Source organism: Brachyhypopomus gauderio, chromosome 18, assembly GCF_052324685.1.
Source record: "Brachyhypopomus gauderio isolate BG-103 chromosome 18, BGAUD_0.2, whole genome shotgun sequence".
In the NCBI taxonomy this organism is placed as follows: Eukaryota; Metazoa; Chordata; class Actinopteri; order Gymnotiformes; family Hypopomidae; genus Brachyhypopomus; species Brachyhypopomus gauderio.
In genome coordinates this window covers 1,706,948-1,729,773 of record NC_135228.1, presented here as the reverse complement: position 1 = coordinate 1,729,773, position 22,826 = coordinate 1,706,948, and the positions used below count along the sequence as shown (strand labels likewise).

At 42.5% G+C, this 22,826-nt stretch overlaps 1 protein-coding gene and 1 long non-coding RNA gene across 5 annotated transcripts in view; both read left to right on the top strand.

The window, feature by feature from the left end:
• LOC143481771 (uncharacterized) overlaps nucleotides 1-13,926 on the top strand; it is an 89,265-nt gene extending 75,339 nt beyond the window's left edge. Inside the window, exon 6 of the long non-coding RNA XR_013122066.1 lies at nucleotides 13,291-13,926. This is a non-coding gene — a long non-coding RNA (uncharacterized LOC143481771). The remainder of the gene's footprint in view (nucleotides 1-13,290) is intronic.
• A 1,382-nt stretch (nucleotides 13,927-15,308) lies between these two features.
• On the top strand, nucleotides 15,309-21,780 carry LOC143481758 (uncharacterized). 4 transcript variants are annotated; one of them, XM_076979904.1, is made up of 14 exons: nucleotides 15,309-15,593; nucleotides 16,896-17,101; nucleotides 17,285-17,486; nucleotides 17,755-17,830; nucleotides 17,980-18,242; nucleotides 18,949-19,002; nucleotides 19,412-19,485; nucleotides 19,702-19,832; nucleotides 19,908-20,059; nucleotides 20,322-20,575; nucleotides 20,679-20,819; nucleotides 21,045-21,185; nucleotides 21,273-21,387; nucleotides 21,645-21,780. In XM_076979904.1, the coding sequence occupies exons 1-10, from the start codon at nucleotides 15,534-15,536 to the stop codon at nucleotides 20,412-20,414; spliced, it is 1,311 nt and encodes a 436-aa protein (XP_076836019.1). In that variant the 5' UTR covers nucleotides 15,309-15,533; the 3' UTR covers nucleotides 20,415-20,575; nucleotides 20,679-20,819; nucleotides 21,045-21,185; nucleotides 21,273-21,387; nucleotides 21,645-21,780. The 4 variants fall into 4 exon arrangements, with proteins under 4 accessions (XP_076836019.1, XP_076836020.1, XP_076836018.1 ...); XM_076979905.1 differs by lacking the exon at nucleotides 15,309-15,593 and having other exon boundaries at nucleotides 16,076-17,101; nucleotides 19,908-19,963; XM_076979903.1 differs by lacking the exon at nucleotides 15,309-15,593 and having other exon boundaries at nucleotides 16,076-17,101.
• The last annotated feature ends 1,046 nt before the right edge of the window (nucleotides 21,781-22,826 follow it).

Here is a 22,826-nt window from a genome sequence, read left to right as displayed (position 1 = left end):
ATGTCCCACTTCCAATCTATTTTCATAAGTCAAATAGATTGGAATTGGGATGATTCATGATTACCATCCCTCTTCCAATACACAGACACACACACACACACATACACACTCTCACACACACTCTCTCACACACACACACACACACACACAAACACACACACATACAGGTATAGGACAGGGGTAATCAATTCAATCTTTCCGCGGTCCATTTTTGGCAGATAGCTTAGACCTTAGGTCCGGGTCCGCGGTGGCGAACGAAAGTTGTTGAGCGGGAGCGGGAGGGGGGGGGGGGGCAACGTAACACTCAAATGGGTGGTGAACGTAACACTCGTCTGAAAATAAATTCTCCGGTTTAAAATATAGTCTCCCATTAAAATTTTTTTGGCATTTGGGTCCGTATCCAGTTAATCAGGAATGTGATTGGGTCCGGACAGGACGGCGTTCGGGTCCGGATCCGGACCGCGGTCCGCCATTTGGTGATACCTGGTTTAGGAGGACACTGCTTTCCTCATACCCTATCAAAGAAATATATATATCAAATAATTCAGTTTGGATCCATTAAGATACATCCCATTTCAAATTTTGTTTGGGGATAATAAAATCATGTGAACTGAGCATCTGACTTTTTACAGGTTTGAGGGGACACAACAAAACATGGTTTGCAGGGGCACAGATGTTTACTAGGACTGTTTACATAAAACACACAAACACAAACTTGAAGGTGGATTACAAGGACAACATGGTTTACTAGGACTGTTTATATAAAACACACAAACACAAACTTGAAGGTGGATTGCAAGGTCATATATGGTTTACTAGGACTGTACTATGGAATCATTCTTTTTAATCAAAAAGTATGTTGATAATACAAGTAAAAATCTTGTCAATAAATTATTTACTTATTTGTTACTTATAAATGCCTATACCATATTTTAATGTTCTTTTTAAGTCTCCCCTTTGTATCGCAACTAATAAAATTACTTAATATATCATAAGTAACTTAATAAAAAATAATAATAATCCATGCATTAAAATATTGTTTATCTCAACTATTTGAAACACATGGAAAAACATTTTATATTTGAGAAAACATTTATTTGTGAACAGATTTACATGTAAAAGTTCATGAGAGTGTATTACTGTCACGGTGACAGCTCCGGACCCTTCTTTGTGGGCGTGTCGTTATGTCCATGTTTGTACTTTCGTGGGTGTGAGTTGTTTGTGAGCGTGTTCGTAGTCGCACCTGTGCCTTGTCTCGAGATCATGAGGGTCTGTGTTAATCACCTATTTAATGTGCGTTCCCGCAATGTCTTGTGCTTGTCTATGTCCAAGTTTCGTGCCTGTGTGAGTGTTGTATGTGTATGCTTGCCCTCCGCACGGAGCCTCACGTGTGTTTGTTCACATTAAACATTGTTGTGTTGCACTGTTCGACGCTCGTCGTGCCTCCTCCTTCCAGCGTCACAGAAAGACGAGCCGTAGGATGCCGGGTTACACGTCTGCTCGGAAGAAGGAGAAGAAGAAGGCTAAGCGCTGTCAAGCCTCTTCCCCTGCGCGTCACTGCGAAGAGCAGAATCCATATGTGGAGATGCAGCAGGACCCATTATGTGCGCACCTGCTGCGTCAAGCTCAGGCGGCCGACACTGAGTCGGGAGCAGAGTGCTTTCGGCTGGCCGCTGAGAGGATATGGAGCGAGAGGCGCAGCGCCTCGCCCCCGGCGTTTCCTGAAGAGGAGTCCAATGAGCCCATAGTGGTGGGTGTAGGCGCTTTTGCCCTCACCCCCCCCCCCCCCCCCCCCGAATACGAGTTCGGGAGCAAAGACTCTGGAGAGGAAGAGAGTCACTCCCCCTCCGTGTGTTCGGACGAGGAGAGCGAGGGCGAAGCCAGCTGCCCTTCCCCCATGTCTGCAGATCCTCGGACGTCAGAAGAGGAGAGGGTCAGTTCTCCGTCATCGGTGTACTCCGCGCCAACGATGTACTACGGGGAAGGAGAGGACGTCAGCCCAACTCCGTCGGTCCACTCCGATTCCAGCGAGCACCCCGAAACGGCGGAGGAGGTTAGTCCTCCCCCATCCGTTTACTCGGCACCTACGGTGTACTACGGAGAGGGGGAGGACGTCAGCCCACCTCCGTCCGTTTACTCCGAGTCCACAGTGTGTTATGAGGAGGAGGAGAACGTCAGCCCATCTCCGTCCGTTTGCTCACCCTCTTCCGAGTTTAACAGTGAGAGCGAGGAAGAAGACCGTGCCTCGGTTAACTCTGAGGAAACCGTGCGTACGGAGAAGGGGTGTTCGCAACGAGAGGAGGTTCCTCGTGCCCCGTCAGAGAGGAGCAGCATGAGCTGGTCCCGCTACCCGGCTTCTGAAGAGCCGATGTCGCTGGGTCGGGGCGACTCCGAGGGAGAAGAGGAGAGGGAGAGGCCAGGGGGTGAGGCGGTGATATCACCAGGAGCGCGAGTGGGCGGTAGCACAGTCCGGGGTCCGATGTGGGGGTCCGGACTGCCCGTGGAGGTGCCGCAGGTAGCCGCCAGTAAGCGGCGAGGGGCGGACCTCCGTGGCGTCTCCAAAGGCGCACGGGGCCCCCACCTTGGACCACTGACCGCGCCGGATCCCTCTCACGCTCCCGGGATCACCGGCGCTTTCTCCTTCGTGGTGTCCATCGGCTCCTCCTCCGTTTCACTCCGACCCAGGGACATGGACTCCTCTGGAGCCAGGCAGTGTGACCAGCTCATTCCGCTTTCCACTGACAGGGCATGAGAGCCCTTCTCGCCTCGCAGACACCCCTTCTCCCTCTTCACGGTTTCCTCCGAGCCGACCGAGGCGCTTTCCTCTGTGTCGCTCCCGCTGTACGCCCCGGAGGGGGTCGAACAAACGGATGGAGGCGGACTGACGTCCTCTCCCTCCCCGTTATATTTGGTGGGAACCGAGAAGACGGAAGGGGGAGGGCTGACGTCGTCTTCCCCCTCACCGTAGTACAAGGTGGGGACGGAGCACTCCGATGCAGGAGGGCTGACGTCGTCTCCGTAACACTCCGTAGCAGCAGAAACTACCGACGGGGAGTAGCTGGCTCCTCCTTCCGTCTCTTCCTCTCCGAGTCCTCACTTCCGAAGTCTGATTCTTCATGTTGCTGTAAATACTCGTTAAGCTTGTTAATATCTTGTGTGAGGGGTAATTTGGTTGGTTTGTTATATTTTAATGTACTCATGGTGCATAATGCATTGTGTGATATATATTCTGACCATTTTGATCTGTATAGTTTCTGAAATGCATCTGCATATTGGGTCAGCTTGCTGTCTCCTGCATTCAGGGCATGACACTGAATAATCTCACTGATTTTTAAGAGTGAATGTCCAATCTTTAAAGCCAGGCTTGGTGTTTTAAAAGTATTGTCCACTGGATTAAATCCTGCTGTTTCTCTTACCGCTTCGATTACAAGCATGAAATTGTCCGGTTTAATTGAGTCCTCCAAAGATGTCGAAGGATTATTTTTACGAAGCGTTAACAAGAACCTTCCAAGTTCTCTTATTTTTTGCCGCATGTATTCATGCTTTTTTTTTTGTCATGAACATGTCGGTTAAAAAAGAGACTGCGCAAATTGCATAAGGACAAAGTCATTTCTAACAACATGTGAAATTTCATCGTCATGCATGTGACTCAACATCTTCAGGAGTCCATCACCAACTGCTCCAGAAAAGGCAGACTTAGCCACTGCTGCAATAGATAAAACTCGTTGCCTGCCTTCAGTAGGTTTAACAAATGCTGCTGGTTTAGATTTGCAACGTCTCATGTGCCTCCACAGCTCTTGCCGCAGATACATTCCTTTGCAATATAAAAAGTATTCGTACTGTTTATGTTTCTTGTGTTGTAATGCCCGGCGTTTCACCTTTTTTCAGGACATCATTGTTGTGGTTAAAGTTGCCCTTGTTTCTCAAAGTCTCAAGTAGCTGTTTCCTCTGAATTGAACTTACAGGTAGACTTAAAGCTTTTGCTATCTCTGCATCTTCCTTAATATGTATTTTAAAGTGCCGTGCTATTTTAGATTGGGCCTTGCCACAAACAAAACAGAAATTTAACCCTGCATTTGCAAGCGTAGTTGACTTTACTTCTCGTTCTTCACATTCGTGTTCTTCATGAATGGAAGACTGGTTTGAATTATTGGATGATTAATTTTGTCCAATATTAATACTATCCATAAGATTCTCATTTGTGGACAAGCATGCAGTGGTTCCTTTTTTAAATTTAGCTGGCATTACTGGACTACTGCCAGCGACTTCCAGCTCACTCTCCGTATCCGTTTCTGTTGTAGAACACGGAACGTATTCTTCCCCTGATGACATATCTTCAGTGTCTTCAAAACTCATATTCATTCTGGATAAATGAGAAAGGACTACAGTTTATGCTGTCTGCATAAATAACTGCATTTCATGTACTTTAGGAATGTTATTTATACCTTTTAGATGTTCAAAACACCGTGCATGCCACACAGAACCGCAGACTGTAAAAACAATATAATAATCAAATATTAAACTGCAACACAATACCACTATCACTTCAAAAGATCAGCATTCAACACCTTATTCAGCATATTTGTAAATTTTAGACTAAACGACTAAGTAACTGTATACTAAAATGTTTTTATGGTGAAAAAATACAATTGTCAAACAATAATGAATCTAAAAGATTGTCCTAACCTTTACATCTGACTCCATGCCACTTCAGAGTGGAAAATGGCCCATGGCAAACCTCACATTTCTCAAATGAGGACAGCTGTTGATCTTCCACACAATGAATCTTACAGCCTGAAAAATCAAATAAAATATATTTGTATAGCACTTTTCACATGTTGTCACAAGGCGTTTATGAAAATCATCTCCTTGTATTAATTTTAGCTTTATCAAGCAATCAATCAAGCTGCTACCTCAGCTGAATAAACAGACAAAAACAAACAAACCAAACTTACATGAGAAGCATTAGTATGTCATGTTTTGTGTAACATAGAGGCCAACACTATCATGCCTCATGGGTAGAAATGCTACACTGATTTCTGTAAGGTTTTTATCATGGAAACATTTACACAACCTAATGGTTTAAGTACCTTTCAGATTAATTATACTAAACTAAGCAATATACACTGCTGTGCATATTGTGTTAGAAGCATTTGATAGAAGCATTTGTGTTTCTGCTTGTTTGTGATCTAAACAGCAGGCTTGAATCTTGCTCTTTGTACATTTCTCATACTATCTATCTATCTATCTATCTATCTATATTTGTGTTAGAAGCATTTGATAGAAGCATTTGTGTTTCTGCTTGTTTGTGATCTAAACAGCAGGCTTGAATCTTGCTCTTTGTACATTTCTTATACTATCTATCTATCTATCTATCTATCTATCTATCTATCTATCTATCTATATTTGTGTTAGAAGCATTTGATAGAAGCATTTGTGTTTCTGCTTGTTTGTGATCTAAACAGCAGGCTTGAATCTTGCTCTTTGTACATTTCTTATACAGTACTACCTCTCTATCTATCTATCTATCTATCTATCTATCTATCTATCTATCTACAGTTGTGATCAAATTTATTCAACCCCCAATGCTGCGAAGGGTTTTATGGAATTCAGTGCACATTTGTAATTGTGTTCATAATGAAATCTTACAAGGACTTGTTAAAGAACTAAATGCAACTAAGATAGCATCAATTTTTTTTGTCATAAAGTATTAAATGGCCTTTTTGTGATTTCTTCATTGACACAATTATTCAACCCCTTTACGACTACCACTCCTAAGAACAGAGGTTCATTCCAGTGTTTTCCATCAGGTATTGAAAACATCTGTGGATGTCAATGAGCAGCAATCAAGCATGATAAGCACCAATTAGGCAGATTTAAAAGGACTGTGATACTCAGCTCCTTCTAGACATCTACTGGTGTGTTTCCAAGCATGGTGAAGGCAAGAGAATGGTCCCAGAAGACAAGAGAAGAGGTTATTGCTCTTCACAAGAATGGCAATGGATATAAAAAGATTGCGAAGTTGTTAAATATTCCAAGAGACACTATCGGAAGTATCATTCGCAAGTTCAAGTTAAAGGGCACAGTGGAAACGTTACCTGGTCGTGGCAGAAAGAAGATCCTGACCGCGACTGCTGTGCGCTACCTGAAGCGTAATGTGGAGAAAAATCCCCGCGTGACTGCTAAGGAACTGAAAAAAGACCTGTCAGATGTGGGCACTGAAGTTTCAGCTCAGACAATAAGGCGCGCACTGCATAACGAAGACCTCCATGCCAGAACGCCCAGACGCACCCCCTTGCTGACTCCAAAGAACAAGAAAAGTCGACTGCAGTATGCCAAAAGTCATGTGGACAAGCCACAAAGGTTTTGGAACAGTGTACTGTGGTCAGATGAAACTAAATTAGAACTGTTTGGGACAATGGACCAGCGCTATGTTTGGAGAAGGAAGAACCAGGCTTATGAACAAAAGAACACCTTGCCTACTGTGAAGCATGGCGGGGGGTCAATTATGCTTTGGGGCTGTTTTGCTTCTAATGGTACAGGAAAGCTTCAACGTGTGCAGGGTACCATGAATTCCCTTCAGTACCAGGAGATCTTGGAGGAAAATGTGATGGAGTCAGTCACAAACCTGCGGCTTGGGAGACGTTGGACCTTCCAACAGGACAATGATCCGAAGCACACATCCAAGTCCACTAGAGCATGGTTGAACATGAAAGGCTGGAACATTCTAGAGTGGCCATCGCAATCACCAGACTTAAATCCAATTGAGAACCTCTGGTGGGACCTAAAGAAGGCAGTTGCAGTGCGCAAGCCTAAGAATGTGACTGAACTGGAGGCTTTTGCCCATGAAGAATGGGCTAAGATACCCATAGGTCGCTGCAAGACACTTGTGTCAAGCTATGCTTCACGCTTGAAAGCTGTCATAACTGGAAAAGGATGTTGTACTAAGTACTAAAAAATAATGTCACTAGGGGGTTGAATAAAACTGATAATGATGTGAGCACAGTAAAGACATTTGTGGTTATTCCATCATAAATATTATGTTATGTTTGTCTAATTTATAAGTGCCTCTTTGATATAATTGTAAATAAGATGACTGAAATGATCAAAATCACAACTGTATCTATCTATCTATCTATCTATCTATCTATCTATCTATCTATCTATCTATCTATCTATCTATCTATCTATATTTGTGTTAGAAGCATTTGATAGAAGCATTTGTGTTTCTGCTTGTTTGTGATCTGTGATCTGTTTGACTTCTGGGTGCAGAGACTTTCTGGGTGAGGCTGCTGCCTCAGTCTTGCTCTGTGAATTAACATAATAAAGGGTGATGTTTGGCTTTGCTAATTGCTGGCAAGAAGGAGAAGAAGGAGGGGTGATGTCCTCAGAATCCTGAATTCTCAGGAGCTCTAGTGTTAAACCATGACTAAATGTACACATACAGAATCATGAACAAATACCAATACACTATATACTTGAGTCCTAAAATAGAAATCATGTCCCTTTAAACCATAACTAAATGTACACATACAGAATCATGAACAAATACCAAGACACTAAATATAGTGCATCCTGATATAGCTATTAATTACACGTCTATTAGTTACTCACTATTTATAGGTTGTCTATCTCAATAGTCTGTGTACATGAGCCTGCCTCATCATGAACATGACTGTGTAGCCTTAACTTCCTGAAAACATGCTGAAATGACTATAATTAACAGTTTTTGTTATTAAAAACATTTATACAACCTTCATGGATGTCCTCTGGCAAGAACGCCACAGAAGGTCCGTTCCTCCATAGTCGTATGTTATTTCTTCTCCTTCACAAATGTCTTTTACTGCAAACATACAAAGGTGAGGAGTACCATTCACCTCTACCTTTGTCATTTTTCCATTTGGTTTTTTGTCATCATTGACCAGCCTCCCAAGTGTACCATCTTCATTTGAAGCATCAATGCTAAACAGTGTAAAAGAGATAAGACTTTCAGTTATGAAGATGAGCATTATTTTTGTTCAAGAGTCTTATAATTAACTCAAAAATTATTAAAACACAGTTCTGACAAAATGTTTTGATGCATATCAACTAAAGTCCCAGCACTTTTTAAAAAGTGAAAATAGAATCTACTTACCAGTAATCTGTTCCATTGTGCCTAAAGTTGTACGCATGTACACATTTGAGAAGGCTTTACATTTTTCTTGGTAGTCTTTATTTTCATATAATAAACCTCTGTATTCAAGGATGAAGGTCCCTTTACAAATGAAAGTTTAAGCAAATACACCAATTCTCCAAGTCCTCCCAAATTACCAGGCTGCCAAGCTCAACGTTTCCTTAGAGCAAGGGCTTTTAAAACAAGTTTTAGGGGCGTAATTGTAAGGCGCTTTCATGTTCATCAGGCCATTGACCATTGGCCTTTATTAATGAATATTCATTACCTATGCCCAGACAGGGGAGAGAGTGAGAGAGAGAGAGAGAGGAGCGAGGAGTGCCCGTCTTTCCAGGTCGAGTTAATGACTTAACCAAAGAAGACAGATTAACACAATATGAAGACAAAAAAGTCTTACATACTCTGCCTAAAAAAGAATTAATTTGGTTCTATTAGTCTACACATTGAGCCATTCCTAATTTCCACTTTTGGACAATAAATGACACATAATGCACAGACAGGCATGAATGTGAGGTCACATATGCACACATGAGAATGATTAGATTCAATGAATAACACACAAACTAATACATAGATATGTGTATGCCTAATATATTACATCACATGTTGATACTTGGTTATATATATGAATCTAAATTAATATCACATCAGAATACAAGTGTAATGTTATATCTAAAATGATGCAACACAAGAATATGTGAGTACACAGGTCTCTATGACTAACACATAGAATTAATGAGCATGCATGTCTGAACAGCAGAACACACAGTAATATATATATGCATGCCTGCATTCATTATACAATTTAAGACTACAAGAACAGGTATATCTAACTTGTCACGTAGGGCAACGCCCCCTCTCGTAGCTGTCACTCTGGGTTCCCTCATGTCTGTGTTCCCTGCCTGTTTGTCCCGCCCTGCTCGTTGGTTTTGATGGATTCCTTGTTTGTTACCACGCCCCTGTGTCATTGTCATCACCTGTCCCTAGTTTAGTCCTGTGTATATTAGTCCCTGTGTCTCCCAGGTCTAGTTATCGGTTGCTTTGTTCATGCTGTTGGTTTGTGCTTGCTGTTCGCTGTTTCATGTTCCTTGTATTCCTGCCACAAGCCTCGTTGTTCTCCCCGTGACTTTTGTGTGTTCCTGCCTTGTCCGTGAGTCCTACTGGTTTTGTAGTCATGTCTGTGCGTATTTCATGTCCGGATTGCCTGCCTGTTGTGACCCCTGCCTGCTATCTCGACTCTGTCCATGGAATTTCCTTGAATAAATCTCGCTCTCCTCAGCGTTTGTGTCCGCCTCCCTGTTCTGCCCAGTGCAGATCGTTACATAGCAACCGATCTTACAAGGACACAGCGAGGGAGCGAGACTCTGGTGAGTTTAATCGCTGCGATGAGATGTTGGCTGGTTCGGTCCAGTTCAATTCTCCGATATCGCAGCGTGAACGAACCAGAGACAGAAATTCCCCTGGCGCTGTGGGAACACGGATGTCTCGGTCACTTTCGGTTTGGACTGGCTTTTGCGTCGAGACTCCTGTTGAGCGCTACGTGTCTGCCCGGCTTGATCACTATAGGGAGGAGAAACCTGTAGTACAAGTCGCGGGCAGACGGATTGAGTGCACAGACAGGCGTTTGCTTAACCCTCGGTTGGCTCTCGATGGCTTCTGCGAGCTCCCGACGCCTCAGAGGAGGCGGAGCCGTCGCAGAGAGAGTCACCGAGGGTCTTCTGTGTCTGTGTATTCATCCAGGCTCTCTCAGGACCCTGAGGAAGAAGACCCACCACCTCTGATCCCGCCGGCTACTCCACATGACACCCCCAAGTATTTTTTGGGGGGGAGTACTGGCCACGTCGGCTTGGCGGACACGCCCCCCGATGACGTCAGTATGGAGGTCCTGCCCCCCGATGACGTCGGCATGGCGGTCACGCCCCCCGAGGACGTCGGCATGGCGGTCACGCCCCCCGAGGACGTCGGCGTGGCGGTCACGCCCCCCGAGGACGTCGGCGTGGCGGTCACGCCCCCCGAGGACGTCGGCGTGGCGGTCACGCCCCCCGAGGACATCGGCTTGGCGGACACGCCCCCCGAGGACGTCAGCATGGAGGACACGCCCCCGAGGACGTCAGCATGGAGGACACGCCCCCCGAGCGCATCTCCTCACCTCGGCGGCCTGTCCCAGTGACCCGGAGGAGGACTACCACGGTTCCCGTCCCCTCGACCCAGGAGGGGCCGTCCACGCCGGCTCCCGTCCCCTCGACCCAGGAGAGGTCGTCCACGCCGGCTTCTGTCCCCGCGACCCAGGAGAGGTTGTCCACGCCGGCTCCCGTCCCTGCTGCCTGCCAGCGGACGCCACCTGTTCCCGCTGCCTGCCAGCAGACGCCGCCTGTTCCTGCTGCCGGCCAGCGGACGCCTCCTGTACCCGCTGCCCGCCAACCGGCCGCGCCTGTACCCCCAGAGACTGTGCTGCCCACATGTGGGCCTGGACTCAATGTGTTATCTGTTCCGCCCTGTGTTCCTGCCTCTTATGTTTCCCTGCCCATGTTCCCCATGCTCCCCAGTCCTGTCCCTGGTTTTGTTTTGGTTCCTGTCCCCGTGGTTGTGTCTGTCAAGGTCTGTATTCCTGTTCCCGTGTCTGTTTCCTGTGGTGTCGTCTCTGTCCCGGTCCCTGTGTCTGTTCCTCAGATTACCACTCACCTTGTTCCTGTCCCCGTGTCTGTTGTTCGTGACATCTTCACCTCAGTGTTTGCCTCTGCCCTGGCCCCACTCCCGTGTCTGTTCCCAGTCCTGTCCCGTCCTGCTCCTGTACCTCGCCCCAACCCTGTCCAGTCTCCTTGTGTCCCCTGTCAGGCCCAATCCCTGCCCAGCTCTTGGCCAGTCTCCCTGTCTCCAGTTCCTGCCATACCCCAGGTCCCTCATCCTGTTTTGTCTGGTCCTGTCCCTCCGGTCCGTCCTGTAGTGTCCTGCCCCGTGTCCGCTGTCTCTCGTCCTGCCCCGTGATTCCCTGTCCTGTCCTGGTTCCTGTCCCGTCTGCCCTTGCGTGCCCCGGAGTGGCACGCTTTGAGGGGGGGTAATGTCACGTATGGCCTCGCCCCCTCCCTTAGCTGTCACTCCGGGTTCCCTCATGTCTGTGTTCCCTGCCTGTTTATCCCGCCCTGCTCGTTGTCTCCGTGATTCCTCGTTACCACGCCCCCGTGTCATTGTTATCACCTGTTCCTTGTTTCAGTTCTATGTATATAAGTCCCGGTATTCCCCAGTCTAGTCATCCGTGGTTTTGTGCTTGGTGCTTTATGCCGTGTTCATGCCGTTGTGTTTCTGTGTTCATGCCCGTTGATCCCGTTGTGAGTATTTCTCGTTTGCTGCCCTGTATTGTCTGTTTGTTCCGCCGTTCTGCATTTACCCGTGTTTCATTTCCCAGTGTTCAGTTATGTCGCTCTATGTTTCGTGTTCGGCCTCCCTCACTGATCTGACCAATGCTTTTCTACTCGACCCTGGTTTTGGTATTCCCTTTATTAAATCTCGCTCATCTCAGCAATTGTGTCCGTCCTCTCGCTCCGCTCCGCGAGCAGCGTTACAATCGCAAACCAGCATCCTTTGCCAGTGTGGTAGTGTTTTTTTCCATGTACGAAATGAGGGAACATAAAATAAGTCAGATCTTTCCCTTTTGTTCATAGCTTGCTTTGACAAGCTCTACAAGCAGACAGCACTCTGGAGTTCTTTCTGACCCTACTGGTCCATCTTCAAAGTTGGCATCTGTGGTGCTCTTTCTTGACATGACACCCTGCTGCTCACAAATAGTTCCCTCTCTAAGTCTAGCTTCTACAACTCTCTCCCAGATCTTCATTGTGTGGCTCATCAACTTAATTGTTACAACTCTGTACATCACCCTTGTTCTTAAAAATGGGTACCAGCACACCTCTCCATTCCGGCATTTTCTCACTCTCAACCGTACCATTGAATAGATGAGTCAAAGACCTCACTGCTATCTCTCCTAGAGATTTCTGTACCTCCACTGGTATGTCATCAGGTCCATCTGCCTTCCCTTCTTCATCCCCTCCAAAACGTTCCAAACTCTACTCTTCATTCCATTTCATTCTCTTCATTCATTAGCTCCTCGAAGTACTCCTTCTATCTTCTCATCACACTCTCCTCGCTTGTTAAAACATTACCATTCCTGTCCTTAACAAGTCTAATCCAGCGCCTTTAACAGCTCCTCTATTAACTCTTTACCACATTCCTTCCTTCTTTAGTTTCCACCATTTGGTCTTCTTCTCTGGTTTGACATTTTTCCTCTTCTTCACAACAACAGTCATTCTACACACCACTATACGATGCTGTTTGGCCATGCTCTCTCCTGTCACAATCTTACAGTCCCCAATCTCTGTCGGGTTTTGTCTTCTACACAGAATGTAGTCTACTTGTGTACTCCTCCCTCCATTCTCAAAGGTTACCCTATGTTCCGTTTTGGAAATAAGTGTTGACTACAGCCATTTCCATCCTCTTTGCAGAATCCACCACCATCTGTCCTTCCTGGTTCCTTTCCTTGACACCAAACCTACCCATTGCTTCCTCATCTCCTCTGTTTCCTTCACCATGTCCATTTAGGTCTGTTCCAATCGCCACTCTCTCCTCACTGGAAATACTTTCTATCACTTCATCTAGATCCTTCCAAAACTTCTTTTTCCTCTTCCTCACATCCAACCTGTGGAGCATAACCACTGGCAACATTCAACATCAGACCTTTAGACACATCACCCTATCTACACTTGTTTCACCTCTACTACGTTCTTTGCTAACTCCTCTTTCAAGACTAGTATGTGCACACAAGATCAAGGCACCAGTATGAGTAATACTATTTCACTACATAACTTGATAAAATTGTAGGTACGAGTCAAAATTATACACAGCTGCCAAAATCAGGCCCAATTCTGACCAACATGCCTCATATCTTCCTGGATGTCAAACAAAACTGTCTAATATTTGGGGTTATTGTGATTTCAGAATTGTTTTGCATTTTACGTTACAATGTTATGCATTCTAAATGGATTAAAATGTGCACACGATGTCCCAGAATTACTATATAGCCTACAGGTTGCAGGTTAAAACAAACATTTGATTTTTCTCTCTTTTCACAGATGCGGCAGTGGGCACTGGTTTAATGATGCCTTAACAAGATCATTGAGAGAAACTTCCATAATGTTCAAAAACTGGAGTTATAGAATTTTCTTCCTTCTGGATGTGGCCTAATACGACATCTTTTTGGATAAAGTTAATGATGACCTGTTATGTAGTGACAGCTAACAGTGAGTGAACTGGGACTGAACACGCCTCCATCTAGTGGCCATATTCTGACTGAAAACTATTGCTCACATGAAATACCACAAAGTGCACAGTGATAATGAAGTGATGTTGTTCTATGAGATATTTGATGTGATCGTTTCATACAGCACCCTTACCATCTTACTGTTATTGTTGAAAATGCCTTAAACAACTGTGTGTAAGCCCTTTTATGATCTGTAACGATTATTGCAGTATTAGATTCTGTGATTGGCCCTTGTGCTTTGCGATGTAGAAACATATTCAGTGTAGATACATTTTTCAAGTTGATTTTCTACTGGGTGTGTAAATGAAACAAAGAAACATTTTTCCCAAGCAATCCTAATCTGAATCTTTTAATTGGCACATGCTGCTACAGTCCATACTACACAATAAACTGAGAATGATATAGGATAGCTAGTGCTGTTAGTTCACATTATTGTTTATATTTTAGAATCCCATTTAATATAAATCTTTTCAACTTTGAGAACATTGTAAAAATCCATAGTAACCATCTTTTTGTGTTTTTTATATATTTGTTTGAGTCAATTCAGTTGTCATGATTGTTGAAGTTCAACTGTCAAAATAAAGAGATTGAAATTATGTATTATGGCTGAGCTTTTATTATTGCTTTTATTGTTTTGGTTAATGTTTTTACATTATTTTAAATGTTGTTTGTTAATTTATGTAAGTACACCATTCTTTTATCTGCTGAAATAAAAGGTAACTGTAAAATGTTAGCTGGAATTTAAAGACCAAAATAACCACAAAAATATTTATGTTTACAGAACTGTAATATTGGTAGTTTTAACAGAAACTTAAGATGTTAATACATCCCAAGCACCGTAAATTAATAGGAAAGAGTAGTATATTTATTGGACCATTGGATGTTAAACACATAACTTTTGAAACTACTTTTATATAGGGTTAAAAATATATAATTTTACATTATTTTTGTGTATTTAAAAAGCAGAATCCAATTATTTTAATGTTGAAATCTCATTGATAAACAGTACATTGTAAGAGTTTGTAGGTTGATCAACCAACATTTAAGTTTATAGGATATGAACATATATTCACAGATTACCTCTGTACTTTGACATGTTCATTTGTAGATTGTTTAAATAATACCATGAAGTAACCTAATTATGCTGTTATTTTAACATTCTAGCTGTGTTTTCTTACAACGAAAATTTGTCATTTTACTCAAATTTGGCTGTGAAATTACAAAGAATAAATACAGGGAAAATCTGTAATTTTACAGTAATTCATTGTTGAATTATGTGTGGTATTTTACTGTAATTTTACGGTAACTGTTTGGCAACTTTTGCTGCCGGACATGTTACCGTTTTTTTACGACTTTTTTTTTTTTTACAGTGTATGGATATTCGTGTTGAATTTGTGACTTTAACCGTGACCAGTGGCGTGCACACATAGACATCAGATGGTGCTAAAGCACCACCAACTGCCCTTTATCAACGAAAGTGCCCTTTTGAAACTTCAGTTTAAAAAAATATATATTATTATTATTAACATTTTACTGAGGTCGGTTTGAAATGATCTTTTGAAAACCTGAGCGATTAAAAACAATGCCCTGAAATGAGCCACCACCTCGCACACACCCGACTTCTCCTACTTTTTGGTCTTTTTACTGTCTTAATTGTAGGCCATTGTTGATTTACTAATTGCAAAATATATGCAACAAGGCCTGTAGACAGTAGAGAATAAACAGAAGTTAACTGAAAGACATGACTGTATATAGTTAATATTGGATATGGATTTTATCAGTTGGCTGCGTGACTTGTCCATTGAAAACTCATGTTTAGAGAATGTTACAAATAAAATGTCAAATTCATTCAACATGTGCTTGTAATTTTTTTATAATTAAGTGTTCTACGTGCGCTAAAAAGTGCCGTTCACCCCCCCCAGCACTTGCCCCCCAAAATGTCTGTGCACGCCACTGACCGTGACCCAGACTCTGATTTTGAGGTTTGACCTTAGACCAAAACTCTTTAATTTCAGCCAGAAGCATGAATCAACTAAAACTGATTTGCAGAGCACAATGTTTGAAAGGATGAACACAAACAGAGAAGGTCTGCAGTGTAACAAGGTGTGTTGCTATGTAAGTATGGAGATAAATCTGTAGCAAAACTTGAGAGCGTAAAGGACCTGATTTGAGAACTTGTAAAACAAAATCTGTACATGTATTTTTAATTTGAGAACTTGTAAACTAAAAGTTGCACTTGTATTTTTTATTTGAGAACCTGTAAACTAAAAGTTGCAGTTGTATTTTTAATTTGAGAACTTGTAAACTAAAAGTTGCACTTGTATATTTAATTGGAGAACCTGTAAAATAAAAGTTGCACTTGTAGTTTTGAAATTATAGAATAAAAATCTGAGCGTGAATGTTAAAAAATCACTGGCAGCAAATGTGCACGAATTCAGCACAAATTCAAATCTGCCCTGCTCGACTTTTGCAACACATATATCAGTGAATGTGTTGCAAAACAGATTTGAGCACTTGTGCGGGGAAGTGGGCGGGGCGGTGGCGCGGTGGGCGGGGCAGTGGGGGATGGGACAAGAATCGTGACTCAGCCTATTTATTGCGGCAAAAAGAAAGGACTTGGAGGCAGAACCATTGCGGACTCCTTCAATGATGGCACAAACACCGGTATGTTTTTTTAACTGCATTATTTTTCTAACAATACAAGCATATGAAATGGTATTAGACAGCAATACTACAATATGATCGATAAAGGCACTTGATGAAAACTTGAATCTAATGTCATTATGATGTTTCTTAGCAGTTAGATTGCCCAGACACATAAGAGTTGGCCTATATAAGAAAATGAAGGGTAGGTAAGCAGCTAGCAACGATGACTAACTAGCTAGTAGCTCAGTGATCAGCAGCTGGAGGCATGCACCCCCATTTCCATGAAAGCTCGTTCAATACTAATAATACCTAACGTGAAGGCTTCAAACAAGCTCGTGTGTAAACGCTTTAAATATCTGATTCAAAAAAATATTATTTGTTCTTATTGAGAATCAAATCTACATTGTACAATGCTTTATTATCATCAAAACACATTCACTTCTTTATGATAAATATTACACCATAGCAGAAAATGTCGATACCCTAGCCAACATTTAAAGTCCACTTACTTTCGTAACATTTCCATTAACATTACTTTCATTAAGCTAAAGCTAGCTCTGCAGCGACCTTCTACCTGAACAACAAAAGCATGCCAACTTGCTAATATGATTCGCGCTAACATATCTGTGGTTACGGTGAGCGTCTCACTAAATTATAATGAAATCATTTGCCCAGAGTGGTAGATATATTTTTTTGGGGAGGGAGGGGGGAGGAGCATGTACACTTATATGTACACTGCATATGTTGTGTGTGTGGGTGTGTCTTCATCAGGTGCAGCAGAATTCTGATATTGAAAATGCAGTGAGAAATCTTCTTAGTTGTATTACAAGGCATAGCAGCCCCCAGCCAGTTGGGAACATAGATAGTGCTAGCTCTGCAGGAGTTAGCCAGCCCATGGGAACTCAGGTTGTGGCTAGTGGTTTCCATGAGGTCAGCCAGCCAATTAGAACAAGCACAGTACAAAATGAGATGCAAAGGTAAGGATTGCACAGATATGAAAAATTGTAGGTGCATTATTTTCAGCCATAATCAGATTTTGCAGAGTACTCTTGATGCAGTAAGATCTAGTTCAAGTACTAACAATAGTTATTTATTTAAAAGTTATGGAAATGACATAATATCAAGTCAATCTATTTTTATCGTGTGTCCCCCCCCCAAAGATCTTTTCCAGCCATCTACAATAATCGGACGAGAGTTAAAAGAAAGGCACCCGAGCCTCCAAGAGTGATAAAGTTCCTAGAACTGCAGTTCTGCTTGCAAGAAGAAAATACAAACAGAAGTCCTAAAGATGAAATGCTGCTACTGCAAGCAGGTTTAGGCAGAAGAAGTATAAACATATCTGATGATGCTGATCATACAGAGGTTAGCTGGTTTGCAACTTTTCAAATGAATTGTAATTGATAGTATTACAAATTGCATTATAGTAATTATATAGTATACTGTGTAGTAATGTTACTGGATTACAGTAAGAGTATTTTGTGGCAGCACTCATGGCCACCCTCCACATCACTATTCCCCTGTCCCAAGTTCTCAGCTGTCTTGGTAAACCTCAGAACTGAATTGTGAATCCAGTTATCTGTATTGAAATTTGACACAGTTGATTTAAAATATATATATTTTTAATTTTCAGATCACTAGATTACTACTTGAAGAATATCCCAAGTTAAAAACTTTGCGAGGCGGTTGGCTTCTCCAAAAAGCTGCAGGTAAAATGAGATTATATATTACGTAGGGGAGAAATATACCACCAGACTTTTTAAGTTTTTTGTGTTTTGGTATTTAATTGATTGCTGCCATGTTGGAATGGAGACTGATCTTTCATGATTGTTTTATAACAAATATTCATTTTCAAAAGGGGGCAGTGGACAAAGAAAAACTACTCCCCTACCCCAAAGTTCCCAGGGTTACACAGCAAAAATCTTGAGGACTTCTTCAAACAATGGAAAGAACATCATCTATATAGTGCCTCTTCAAGAAAAAATCGACATGACCCCACTGCCATATGATGCCCCTGAATTCAACATGCCAAAAAATGTTTGCATGACCTGTGGCACATCAGTTCCACTTCAGCTGCTGCAGTTTCACATTGAGGCCTGTCAACAAGATGATACAAGTGATGTAAGTGATGTAATCCAGTTCAAATCAAATTTAAGTGCTGTGTAAGAGATCATTGTGTGCTTTTCTGATGCAGTTCAAAAACAGACACATTTTATGTTGAACATTAATGAGCAGGGTGCGGTTATTAATATTTGGACCTTCTGTATAGTTACTTGGTGTAGTCAGCATAACTTTTACTTATGACCACTTTCAGTTGACTCAAATACAATACACTTTTGTCTGGATCAGGATTCAAACCTTCAGCCATCTGAAATAAGGCCATCCCGTGTGGCCACTATGTGTAGCCAGACCGTCTTGCCATATTCATTCATTTGTTGCATTACATTCTGCTGTTAAAGATGCATGTAGAGAGGAGTCAGTTGAGGTGGTTCGGGCATCTGGTCCGGATGCCACCTGGGCGCCTCCCTAGGGAGGTGCTCCAGGCATGTCCAACTGGGAGGAGACCCCGGGGAAGACCCAGGACACGCTGGAGAGATTTTATCTCTCAGCTGTCCTGGGAACACCTCTGTATCCTCCCAGAGGAACTAGAGGAGGTGGCTGGGGAAAGGGAAACCTGGGCCTCTTTGCTTAGGCTACTGCCCCCATGACCCAGACCTGGATAAGCGGATGACAATGGATGGATGGATGGATGTTAAAGATGTTTGTGCCAAAAAGTGCTCTAATATAATTTAAACCAACTAAAATGCATTTTTTATCTCTGGTCAAGGATTCTGGATCTGTACCAAAAGAAGTGTCAAGCCCAGAGCCAGATATTTGTATGGTAAGCAGATATTCATATTAAAATAATCAAAACCACTGACAGTTTGTAATGGAATTAACAATAATATTTAGTCTAATTGTGAGTCTTTGGTCACATAATGTTAATTCTAAATGTATATTGTGTTCTTAAATTATTTTGTGGGGGTTCCTTTCTAACAGGAACAGGTTACAGGTTTTCAGTTTATTAAGTAAAAAATGTGAGGTTTATCTTAAGACTAGTGGCTGTTGAAAAAGGTGTAATACACAGGATCCCAACCCTGGTCCTGAATACCCACTACCTGCATATTTTGGTGTTTGTGATGTTGAAACCAAGGGAATATTAAACTGTGCATGGTGAGGGCTCCCCCAGATACAGGGTTAGGAACCACTCATCTAATATAAAGAAGTTAATTGCACCTTGCCCAATACAGGATTCCTGTCCAATACGTGGAAAGGAGTTTTCTGCTGACATAATGCCATATCATGCGAGTTCATGTGGAGAAAAGTAAACATGGTAGTGGTATATCAGAATGAAAAATTAAATTAAAATGTAAATAACATTCAGTTCATAAGTATGTGCATTAAATGAGAGAACATTGTCGGATCATAAGTTGAGATTACAAATAATTTTTTTCCTATTTCATGTGTTTGAATCACCATAAAAATGATCTTCGTATTCATAACAGACAATATATTCCCTTCAAATGTAATTTCTTTTTAGTTTTCCTCAAATGGTTTCTTCAACGATGAACAGGAATTTCACTGAAGAAAGTACATCAGTCCCAGTGGTTTCCGAAAGCACCATAACCGAAAGCAGTACTGCTGGCTCATCCAGTTCTTTTACATCAGAATGTGAGTGAGCAGTGCCTGAAGGTTATTGTTGATAAATATATGTATTTGTAGACATGTATGTAATGTTATTTTCAGACTGGAAGAGGACCGAAATTCCTCAAAGAGCAGCAGTGCTGTACAGAATTGACCTGGTACATGAAAAAGAAGCTGAACCATCACTAAAGTTTAGAATGGATATAAGGGAGGATATGGAAGACCAGGAGGGAAGAATCATCAGTTTTTATAAGGTCCCTAAAGTAGACTGGGCCAGACCACTGTACAATTTGTTTAGAACTGCTGTAAATTAAAAAACTTTTTTAAAGGCGATGTAGCCGCTGGAGACGGTGTTAAACGGCATTTCTTTAGCCTTGTAATGCACAAGTTGCAAAGTGGATTCAGCATAGATTTTGGTTAGTTATATAATGTTCTTAGAAAAGTTGCACATGTCTACGACATGGACAAATAAAGGGGAAACGAATTTGTACCATGATTTTGTCCTTTTTCCTGCAGGAAATGGAGCCAACACTGTGCTTTTTGAAGGCCAAGTTGATCACCTCATCCCATCCACCTCTCAGGTTCTTGTGCAGAGTGACTTGTTTTTGATGGCAGGGAGGATGATTGGTCATTCCTTCCTTCATGATGGCCCTCTGCTTGCTGGTCTGAGCCCAGCAATTATCCATGTACTATTGGGTGGTTCTCCCCAGACAGCAACCATCCTGCTTGAAGATGTTGTAGACATTGATATCCGGGAGACATTACAGCTGGTAGGTTTGAAATGTAATTGTATATGCCATTGTATATGCCAATTGTGTATATGCCATTTTCAACCACACTCAAAAATACAATGTCTCATCTTTATGCACAAAGTTGTATACAGGTAATGACAGAGATGAAGAGCTTAGTGAGGACCAGAAGAGAGCTGTTAATCAGTTGGCATTATCCTGGGACCTTCCTATTCTGACAATGAAAAACCGCACCTGGCTCTTGCACAGTTTGCTTCAGCGTGCTGTAAGTTTAAAGGACCAATACTTTTCATTAAGCCAATTATAGTATTTTTCCCAACCTTTGCATGACTTTATTGCTTTGTGTCAGGCTTTTTTCTATATGCATTTTGGAACAATAGTAATGTTTGTTTGTTTTGGTATAAAATTTAATTGAATAATATTGGATGAACTTCTTAGAAATTCAGGAAATAATGTTAGTGTTTGTATGATCTATTCATGTTTTATTTAGGTGCTCACACAAACCTCACAACAGGTAAAGCAGCTTAGACAGGGACTGAAGGAGTCAATGATTTGGCCCCTGTTAGAGACCAGGCCAGATGTCGTACCTCTGATTTTCCCACGTCAGTCAGCAACTGAATGCAGTGCTCAGGTCTGCCTTTCCATTCTTTTAATCCTTCTACACTTTACCATTGATAAATCAGTCCATGAATGCCATTGCATATTCTATTAAATTTAGGTAGTTCTAAACAACATCATCTGGCCAAGTGAGGATGAAGTGGAAGATAATGACGACTTCCCAGTTGCTGTCAAATGCAAAATTAGTGGGTACTTGCGGCAGTTTGTGGAGACAGGTACAGTTGTGATCAAATTTATTCAACCCCCAATGCTGCGAAGGGTTTTATGGAATTCAGTGCACATTTGTAATTGTGTTCATAATGAAATCTTACAAGGACTTGTTAAAGAACTAAATGCAACTAAGATAGCATCAATTTTTTTTGTCATAAAGTATTAAATGGCCTTTTTGTGATTTCTTCATTGACACAATTATTCAACCCCTTTACGACTACCACTCCTAAGAACAGAGGTTCATTCCAGTGTTTTCCATCAGGTATTGAAAACATCTGTGGATGTCAACGAGCAGCAATCAAGCATGATAAGCACCAATTAGGCAGATTTAAAAGGACTGTGATACTCAGCTCCTTCTAGACATCTACTGGTGTGTTTCCAAGCATGGTGAAGGCAAGAGAATGGTCCCAGAAGACAAGAGAAGAGGTTATTGCTCTTCACAAGAATGGCAATGGATATAAAAAGATTGCGAAGTTGTTAAATATTCCAAGAGACACTATCGGAAGTATCATTCGCAAGTTCAAGTTAAAGGGCACAGTGGAAACGTTACCTGGTCGTGGCAGAAAGAAGATCCTGACCGCGACTGCTGTGCGCTACCTGAAGCGTAATGTGGAGAAAAATCCCCGCGTGACTGCTAAGGAACTGAAAAAAGACCTGTCAGATGTGGGCACTGAAGTTTCAGCTCAGACAATAAGGCGCGCACTGCATAACGAAGACCTCCATGCCAGAACGCCCAGATGCACCCCCTTGCTGACTCCAAAGAACAAGAAAAGTCGACTGCAGTATGCCAAAAGTCATGTGGACAAGCCACAAAGGTTTTGGGACAGTGTACTGTGGTCAGATGAAACTAAATTAGAACTGTTTGGGACAATGGACCAGCGCTATGTTTGGAGAAGGAAGAACCAGGCTTATGAACAAAAGAACACCTTGCCTACTGTGAAGCATGGCGGGGGGTCAATTATGCTTTGGGGCTGTTTTGCTTCTAATGGTACAGGAAAGCTTCAACGTGTGCAGGGTACCATGAATTCCCTTCAGTACCAGGAGATCTTGGAGGAAAATGTGATGGAGTCAGTCACAAACCTGCGGCTTGGGAGACGTTGGACCTTCCAACAGGACAATGATCCGAAGCACACATCCAAGTCCACTAGAGCATGGTTGAACATGAAAGGCTGGAACATTCTAGAGTGGCCATCGCAATCACCAGACTTAAATCCAATTGAGAACCTCTGGTGGGACCTAAAGAAGGCAGTTGCAGTGCGCAAGCCTAAGAATGTGACTGAACTGGAGGCTTTTGCCCATGAAGAATGGGCTAAGATACCCATAGGTCGCTGCAAGACACTTGTGTCAAGCTATGCTTCACGCTTGAAAGCTGTCATAACTGGAAAAGGATGTTGTACTAAGTACTAAAAAATAATGTCACTAGGGGGTTGAATAAAACTGATAA

Bases quoted from the DNA above. Each gene is read 5' to 3' on its own strand.
- LOC143481758 (XM_076979903.1), top strand. From the start codon at position 16,782: ATGAAATCATTTGCCCAGAGTGGTAGATATATTTTTTTGGGGAGGGAG. The intron at 18,243-18,948 runs GTAAGTGATGTA...TCTCTGGTCAAG, and splicing joins AACAAGATGATACAAGTGAT to GATTCTGGATCTGTACCAAA. The intron at 19,833-19,907 runs GTGAGTGAGCAG...TGTTATTTTCAG, and splicing joins CAGTTCTTTTACATCAGAAT to ACTGGAAGAGGACCGAAATT.